This window comes from Galeopterus variegatus, unplaced genomic scaffold (genome assembly GCF_000696425.1).
Source record: "Galeopterus variegatus unplaced genomic scaffold, G_variegatus-3.0.2 Scaffold13207, whole genome shotgun sequence".
In the NCBI taxonomy this organism is placed as follows: domain Eukaryota; kingdom Metazoa; phylum Chordata; class Mammalia; order Dermoptera; family Cynocephalidae; genus Galeopterus; species Galeopterus variegatus.
Window position 1 is genome coordinate 21,852 of NW_007739318.1, and position 9,424 is coordinate 31,275.

Sequence of the window (9,424 nt, forward strand, 5' to 3'; positions counted from 1 at the left end):
ATTATGAAATGTTTCAAGCATGAGCTTATAGAGAATAGTATAACTGATATCGTGTGTACTTGCCACCCAAGTTTAATAAATGTTTACATTGGGCTATATCTGCTTCAGATTTTTTGTAAAAAATGTAGAAAATGTACATATAGTTTTTTTTAAAAAGCCCTTCTATGGGACCCTTTCTGATCATTTTCCCTCCTTTCCTAGAAGAAACCACTGTTTTGAAGTTGGCAGGGATCCTTTTTGTCTATATTATTTACATGTAGCCCATATATACATACCTTTAAATTCTTTATGTGTTTGTGTGTTTTTCAAATTTACATATGTGAAGAGTCATTGTATATCAGTCTGCATTGTGATTTTTTTTTTAGATACATACAAATCCAGCTTGTTTATTTTTACTTGTTACATATTATTCCATTATATAACTATTGCAACATCTCATTCCTTTATTGATGGATACTGATGTAAATTTTAATTTTCCCTTATTTCAAACCTGCTATAGTAGCATCATTTTTATAAGCCACCTTTATATAAGAGTTTCCTTTTCAGTATATACCTACAAGTGGGATTTATAGGTTATACCGTAATATGTATCTTGAACTTCACTAGAAAGTATAAAATTGCTCTTTAAATTTTTACTTCCACGATAAGTGTGAGCATTGATTTGCCTACATGTATTCAATTTGTTTTCTAATAGAGTGAATATAGGAAGAGAGGATTCCAGGAGGTAGTCACCCCAAACATCTACAACAGCCGACTGTGGATGACCTCAGGCCACTGGCAGCACTATAGCGAGAACATGTTTTCCTTTGAGGTGGAGAAAGAGCTCTTTGCTCTTAAGCCAATGAACTGCCCAGGACACTGGTATTCAGCAGCCTTGAGTTTCTGTTGAACATTTTCATGTGCTACAATTAGTCCTAGTTTGCTTTCCCTCCTTCAAAAGAATTTTGGTTAAGAACAAATTATGTAATCAGAAGAGTATTTAAATGCAACGTTGTCATATTATAATATCTTCCATGCCTGTTTAGATCCCCAGATCTATAGGCTTATGGGAATATAGTTTTTTATTCTCTCTTAGCTATAGTTGGTTGTTTTATAATTTACTTGCTGTTTTATTCATACAAGTGCTATTGGTATATGAAGCCCAGAATTTGAGAAATGTTGTTTGTATGGACAACTAGAATCTAAGTGACCTTTTGACAGCCTTTTATGTAATTAAGTATATTATTAGAGGAGCAGTTTTGTCTTGCAAAATTAAATATCAGTGGATTTACTTTTCTTTTTCCTTCAGCCTTATGTTTGATCATCGGCCAAGATCCTGGCGAGAGTTGCCTCTGCGGATAGCTGACTTCGGGGTACTTCATAGGAATGAGCTGTCAGGAGCACTCACAGGATTAACCCGGGTACGAAGATTCCAGCAAGATGATGCTCACATATTCTGTGCCATGGAGCAGGTATGAAACACTGGAATAAAATACTTCGAAAGAAGTGTCAAGAAAGTAAAAGAAAATAACTTGTTTCCTTTTTTTAATTTAAAGATAGAGGATGAAATAAAAGGTTGCTTGGATTTTCTACGTACAGTATATAGCGTATTTGGATTTTCTTTTAAATTGAACCTTTCTACTCGCCCAGAAAAATTCCTTGGAGATATTGAAGTATGGAATCAAGCTGAGAAAGTAAGTGGTGTTTTTCAGCATGCTTGAGTACATTTGATGGAAATTGGCTTGTTTCGCAATGTAAGAAAGCCAAGCCTCTTTTAATGGATAAAAGCAAAAGAAAATTGGAAATGGTTTTTAGGTCTGACTAAGCTAGTTTTATGATTTTGTATTTTAGAAATGGTTGAGGGCTGTACCGGACAGCCCCCGCCCCCTGCCCAAAAAAACCCCAAAAACTGGTTGAATGTTTTAATGTTTTTTCAGTTATCAAGCTGTAAACTTTAAAAGGGGGTTGAGGGAGAATATGTTTAGGCGGGCAAAATTATAAAGCAGAAAAGAGTGATTCATGAAAGTAATTACGGTATTTTTAGTCTCAAATGAGGCTGGAAGAAGGGAAATTGCATGTGAACAAAAATAAAAGTAATTCTGCAAAGGTGGGCCAGTTAGCTTAGTTGGTTAGAGCACTGTGTTATAACAGTAACATCAATGGTTCAGATCCATGTACCGGCCAGTCACCAAAAAATAATAATAATAATAATAATTTTCCTTTATCCCTAGCAACTTGAAAACAGTCTGAATGAATTTGGTGAAAAATGGGAGTTAAATCCTGGAGATGGAGCTTTCTATGGTCCAAAGGTCAGTACCAAAGTATATTTGGGTAATGTGATTTTCATTCGTGGGTAAAGAAGAAGTTACTTTAAAATAAGTTGATAGAGTGCAGTGCTGCTAAAACCAAAGTCAAGGGTTCAGATCCCTGTAACAGTCAGCTGCCTAAATAAACAAAAAAATAAGTTGAAAAGGAGGAGGACCAGCCATCAGCCCTGACCCAACTATTGAGCTCAGCTTTACTATTGACAGAATCTTATGATAACCCAGTCTTTGTTTCTTAGATTGACATACAAATTAAAGATGCAATTGGTCGGTACCACCAGTGTGCAACAATCCAGCTGGATTTTCAGTTGCCCATCAGATTTAATCTTACTTTTGTAAGGTGAGTTTCTAGTGTCTGCCATGAATATGCTTCTCCAGAGATATGTAAGGGAAAACATATATAATAAGGCAAAACAAATTATTTTTCTTTATAGCCATGATGGTGATGATAAGAAAAGGCCAGTGATTGTTCATCGAGCCATCTTGGGGTCAGTGGAAAGAATGATCGCTATCCTCACCGAAAACTATGGAGGCAAATGGTAATTTTTGTTATTGTTTTCTTTCTTTTTTTGTCTTATTGATATAGAAGAAATTTCTACTTTCCGATTTAGTTGTGAGATGGAAAGGGAGAATGATTTCAATTGATGACTTGTAACTGCTGACAAGTGTTCTCTAAAAAGTAAGGAATTACAATCTAAACCCAAATTTGTTAGCATTAAGAATACTTGTTATTAGAAATTATTTTTATTTCAGAACTTGATTTGTTTGAATGTTATGTAATACTTTCTAATTAAGAATTGTTATTCAGCAAGTAGCATATTTGTTGTTTTGATTGCTTTTCAAGTAACTTAACTTTGTTTTAGATTTATATGGCTTTGGTTGCCCAAGTTAAATGAGTATGCTTTTGGCTTACCTTGTTCAGCCTTGCTGATCATAATCAAGTATTTTGATGTCTTTTGGAAGACAAGCATTTTGTTTTTGTTTTTTCATTTGTTTGTTTTTGGGTGGCTGGCCAGTACGAGGATCCGAACCCCTGACCGTGGTCGTATAAGGCTGCACTCTAACCAACTGAGCAACCGACCAGCCCCCAAAGCATTTTTTAATTGAAAAAATTAAGCAGATGCCAGACTGATGAACATTTTGTGACTTGTTTCTATAAGGTTTTGTTTTTGTTGGCAAGATATGAGCATGTGAATGTGACTTCCATTTTATTTTTTAAGCAGTTTTATCTGATTCCACATGCAGTTGAAAGCAGCACAGGGTTATAAAACACCCAGTTGTAGAATCAGCCGTATTAATTATACTGATGTAAAACTTTTGTAAAATTTTATAAATCAGTTTAATGTTATCATTTCAGTTTTATTTGAATTTGGTTAGTTCAGACATTAAGGGGAATTTTCCATACTTGTCAATGAAATAAGATAATTTCTTTTCAGTTACATTTTACAAAACCAAATAAAACATGGGAAGTATTCTCTACATGGCATCCAGAGAATTAGGGGAATTCTCAGCTAATTGCTCTGCCAAACCTATGGCTGGTGAGAAAAAGCTCACAATTAGGGTAGAATTTAATGTCTACTCTAGCCTTTTGCCTGATGTCACAACACAACTGAAAATAGAGGAGTGATGGAGAGAAACATTGGCCTCATGTTTGCAGCATCAGGAGGGTTTGACACCGGAAATGCTCCAAGGGGAGAGTTGCAGATGGGGTTATTTTAAGCAGTGAAAACTCATTTTTACCAAGAGCCATCATCCTCAGTTATTATCAATTACAATTTGCTAAACCCTGCAAAACGGATCTTGAATAAACTGAAGGCACTGTCTATGTCTCTTATGAAGAATAGCTAATAAAATAATCTTGAACTGTTCATCACTGTGTGCAGTTATTTGGCAGTTTGTTAACTACTCTCACAGCCAATACATGGTTGTTTTTATTTTTTGTGTTACGTGTGAGGCCTGGTCCCTATCCTCAATTTGCTTTGCTATCTGCTTAGCAAGACAAATCTTAGTTCCAAATTTTTCTTATTTAGTGTTAGTTTTCTTCCTCTGAGTCTCCTCCCCTTAATCTTTATTGGATAGTTAAAAAAGAACAAGAAAAAAGCCAAGTTTTAAAAGTAGCCCTTACATGTTTCAGGGAAAGATACTGAAGGGAGAATAGACTACGGAATGTGCTGTTCTTGTTTAGTGAATGTGCCCAAATCCACATTAAATATTTTTATTTTCTCCTAAAGGCCTTTCTGGCTGTCTCCTCGCCAGGTAATGGTAGTTCCAGTGGGACCAACATGTGACGAATATGCCCAAAAGGTAATCCATACATATGACTTTTCTTTAAATTTAATATCTGTTGTTAAGCTTTTCAAATCTCATAAGCTGTATATTCTTGGTAAATTAAGCTGCTTGTGGTATAGAGATGTTACTCTTTTTAATCTGTGATAAGCCTGAATAGATTATATTACCTCTTTAATGTTTTTCTGTGTAGTTCCATGATCAGATGACATGTTCAGATTGTGTTTTGTGTATACACTTGCATATTTTAGTGTTTAGTATTTAAAAAAGACAAATGGCATATATTGAGTACCTCAGTATGATATGTAAATTAAAATGCAGAATACGGTTTAAACTCCTCTTTGAAAATTACTAAAAGTAATTTTACTTCATTTTTAATGCAAATTTTAGTTGTTTGAAACTTTTTTTCAGGTTAGTGACATGGCAGACATTAAAGTCTTGTCCCTCCTGGCAAAAAACTAACTTACTAACAAATATACAAATAGCCATTTATACTTCACACCATAAAGGCTGAACACACTTGGTTAGAGCATGGTGCTGATAACTCCAAGGTCAAGGTTCAAGTCTACTACACATCTAGGCTATATGGTAGAGCTTATTGCTCTGACCACTGTTGTATATATATGGTCCATCGTTGACCGAAATGTTTTTATGCAGCAAATGACTGTTTTTTCCTATACATACATCCCTATGATAAAGTTTAATTTATAAGTTAGGCATAGTAAAAGATTAACAGCCATAACTAATAATAAAATAGAACCATTATAATAATATACTATAATAAAAGTTATGTGAATGTGGTCTCTTTCTCAAAATATCTTATTGTATGTAATATTTTCAGACTGCAGATAAGGAGTCTATTGTATAGGTAAAGGTCACTTAATGTTGTTTCAAAAATATATTCCTCATGGACATAAACATTTGGCATACATAGATAGCCCTAAACCGGCATTTCAAAAATTAGTGGTTTATAAGTCATTTGGAATATTTTTCCATAGAAAGTTGAAAGAAATAATTGGGTACCTAGGTCACTTCAAGAAAGCTAATTTTACTGGTGGTTCTTAAGTAGAGGACTGATAGTTACTGTTTCACCTTCAGCTGTACTTAAGATACATCCATGGAAAAATTGATTCTGCATTCTGATCAGGACTTCCAGAAACTCTTGCCCTTCTCCTTAGTGGTCTGGGTGGAATTGTGATGGTGATTCTGCTTAGTAACTTCTGCGTCTGCAAAAAGAGTATACCAGTCACTGTCCATGGCTTTGAGTGAGAGCCAGGGGTACTGCCTCCATGGCAAAGGTGAGGAAGGAACACTGGCTTCCAACTTTCCTTGCCCCTCCTTTGGATTAGTGGCCACTGTAAAGAGACTTTTTTGAACCAGGTGTGGGGTGATTTAAATGCAAAATACCAAACTCTCAGAGCAGGTTGTTTAGGAATAGCAATATATTTTTTCATGTTCATTCATTATTAATTTGTTCTACTCTAAATTACTTTTTTATTTTAAACCTAGTCAGGTGAAGCAATGTGATAAATTTCCTTTAGACTATTAAATCTTTATTATTCCATTTTAAAGTTAAGGGAATCCGATAAAAGACAACTTTCTGATGCTTGATAGTCAGGTGAAGCAGTGTGATAAATTTCCTTTAGACTATTAAATCTTTATTATTCCATTTTAAAGTTAAGGGAATCCGATAAAAGACAACTTTCTGATGCTTGGAAATTAATATTTATTCAATTGAAAATCGTTTCTTTGAGGGGCCGGCCTGTGGCTCACTCAGGAGAGCGTGGTGCTGACAACACCAAGTCAAGGGTTACCTAGTCAGGTGAAGCAATGTGATAAATTTCCTTTAGACTATTAAATCTTTATTATTCCATTTTAAAGTTAGGGAATCCGATAAAAGACAACTTTCTGATGCTTGGAAATTAATATTTATTCAATTGAAAATCGTTTCTTTGAGGGGCCGGCCTGTGGCTCACTCGGGAGAGCGTGATGCTGACAACACCAAGTCAAGGGTTAAGATCACCTTACTGGTCATCTTTAAAAAAAAAAAAAAAAAAGAAAAGAAAATCGTTTCTTTGAAGTGTGGATCACATGTTTTTCATTTCTGCAGTCTGAGAATGCATTTCTGCATTTGAAATTAAAATGACTTATTTAGATCTTTTTGTTATGTTAATGGTAATTGGCTATCAAGTGGACGGAAAATTTAACCATCTATTTAATTTAAAATTAATAAAATTTATTCTATTGTATTGCTTTTTTGGAAAGGGAAGATTCTGAAAGCATTGTTTACTCAAAATACATAGACCTAAAGCAGTAAAGTGGAAATGGCATTTTTGAGAGGAAAAAAGGCCATGAATAATAAGATCTAACAGTTTTGTCAACTTAAATTTCTGGAAGTTTATTTCAGGAAATCCTGATTTAATCTTTGGCTATAACCTCCTCATCTGCCTCTTTCAATTAATAAGCTTTATTTTAATCAAAAAGGAAATCAGTCTCCAGAAAGAAAAAAATTACTTTTTAATACTTCTCAAACCTGATATTTTGTTTTATTTAAGTTATTCTTGTAGAGTTCAATATAGTTAGGTCATTGTATACACAGTTAATTAGTGTTAAGAAAATTTTTATTTTATTTTATTTTATTTATTTATTTTTAAAGATGACCAGTAAGGGGATCTTAACTCTTGACTTGGTGTGGTCAGCACCACGCTCTCCCAAGTGAGCAACAGTCCAGCCCTAAGAGAAATTTTATATGGCAGTTTATATTTTGTTCTCTGGGAACAGAAAAGAAGCTGTTGGGATGATTTTAGCCTATTGTTTGTGCTATCTATGTTTTATTTTAAAAAATACTGCACACATAAATGGCAGCAATGGGTGGATTCCTGTTACTAACTTGCTGCCTATTTGTGGGATCAGAAGTGTATTCTCTGTTAGACTGGAAAATCCATCACTGAATGTTATATAAAGGCTGAGAAACTATTTCCTGGCAACTATTTCAGACATATTTCAAACATATTGAGATATGTTAGCAAAGGGATTTTTTTCCCCTTTTGTAATGTATGTTTTAAGAGAGCTGATTAAATTTAGTCGATTGCTTGAATTTCTGATTTTTAAGGATTTTCTAAAACAGTTGTCTTTCAAGAACAAAATTTGTTGTTTTGATTTTTTAAAATATAGACCCAAGTCACATATTAGTAATATGTACTTGAATATATCTGTTAGCATTCCTTTTTTACTACTAGTACGGTTATCCAAATCCTATTTTAAATAAAATCATTTAAAGCTGATAACACCAAGGTTAGCCACCTCCCCAAGTAAATAAATAAATAAACAAAATCATTTAAGATCAAAATATAATTCTTATTTTAGATTTAACGAATTCTGTAACTCTGTTTAAATAGGTACAACAACAATTCCATGATGCACCTCCCCAAGTAAATAAATAAATAAACAAAATCATTTAAGATCAAAATATAATTCTCATTTTAGATTTAACGAATTCTGTAACTCTGTTTAAATAGGTACAACAACAATTCCATGATGCTAGATTCATGGCAGACATTGATCTGGATCCAGGCTGTACATTGAATAAGAAGATCAGAAATGCACAGTTATCACAATATAACTTCATCCTGGGTAAGAAAGGAAACTCACCAAAGAGAATTTGCCAAACCTTGGGAAAATCTGCTGAAATCTTGAGCTTTGGGATTATGTGGATTGTGGTCAAGAGTCTATTTAGTTCCTTCCAGTCCTGATTCTTAAACTATTAAATTTCTTCAATTGATATAACAAAGGAAATTTTTGGTCTAAAAAGAAAATCTTTAAGGGTTTGCTTAAAAATTTTCTCACCTTCACCTCATTTTTTTTATATAATAAGTTGTTATTAAGTTGGCAAGGTTAAGTGATTCAATAAACATAGTAGTTTTAGGTATCCAAAGTAGTAATTTTTTTTTAAATGAATAGATTATTAAATCAGTTGCCCAACTATATACATAGTCATTTGTGCATTTTAATGTATCAGAAGGTTCAAGGTAGCTTTTGGGTACTAGAACAATTTGTGTTCAAGTGTTCAAATCGAGCGCTTCCATATCTTTAAATTAAGTCTAACAAAGTGTTGTGTCCTTTGTTTTAGTTGTTGGTGAAAAAGAAAAAGCCAGTGGCACTGTTAATATCCGTACAAGAGACAATAAGGTCCATGGGGAACGTACTATTTCTGAAAGCATCGAGCGGCTGCAGCAGCTCAAGCAGTCCCGCAGCAAACAGGCTGAAGAAGAATTTTAATGGTGGACTTGGCACAAGTTGGCTCAGTGGGAAAGGCTGAGCAGTATTTCTATAACATTACCTTTTTACTCTGGAAAACATTAAATTACTCTGAATGTGGAGTAGTTTGGCAGAGTCTGCTTAGGTGACTGCAGGATCAACCTTTTTTGACCTCGGCAGGTTTTAGGTAATGTGTATTTGAAGGAGTTAATTAAAGAGATCCATTAAAATGGTTTTATTCACTAAATATCTGAGCACTGGAAATAAAATATGAGGAATGTTTTAGGGTAATATGGGAGGGCTTTTTTGTAAATTTAATGTGGTTGAAAAATAAAAATTTCCAGATTTCATTAAGGAAAACTAAAATTGGATTATGGTGTAAAAATAAAAATGTTGATTCACCTAAGTTTCAAGACTGTTCTGTCCTTCATATACATACACATGCATCTGGAACAAATGACATGATTCAGTATTTATCTGTAAAGTTTTACAACAAATATGCAGGATGGCTGGAGGGGACCAAATCTACCTGGTATGCTGTTCTCAGACTGGTATGTGAGCTAGGTGCTGGCTTCTCA

At 34.0% G+C, this 9,424-nt stretch overlaps 1 protein-coding gene across 2 annotated transcripts in view; it reads left to right on the forward strand.

Annotated features, from left to right (window-relative positions):
- Positions 1-9,252, forward strand: part of TARS (threonyl-tRNA synthetase) — a 17,279-nt gene extending 8,027 nt beyond the window's left edge. For both annotated transcript variants that reach the window (XM_008563324.1, XM_008563323.1), the window contains 9 exons: positions 695-861; positions 1,289-1,451; positions 1,536-1,673; positions 2,211-2,288; positions 2,543-2,643; positions 2,738-2,842; positions 4,535-4,607; positions 8,108-8,222; positions 8,719-9,252. In XM_008563324.1, the coding sequence (XP_008561546.1) occupies positions 695-861; positions 1,289-1,451; positions 1,536-1,673; positions 2,211-2,288; positions 2,543-2,643; positions 2,738-2,842; positions 4,535-4,607; positions 8,108-8,222; positions 8,719-8,867 (1,089 nt within the window). In that variant the 3' untranslated portion in view covers positions 8,868-9,252. The remainder of the gene's footprint in view (positions 1-694; positions 862-1,288; positions 1,452-1,535; positions 1,674-2,210; positions 2,289-2,542; positions 2,644-2,737; positions 2,843-4,534; positions 4,608-8,107; positions 8,223-8,718) is intronic.
- Positions 9,253-9,424: the final 172 nt, after the last annotated feature.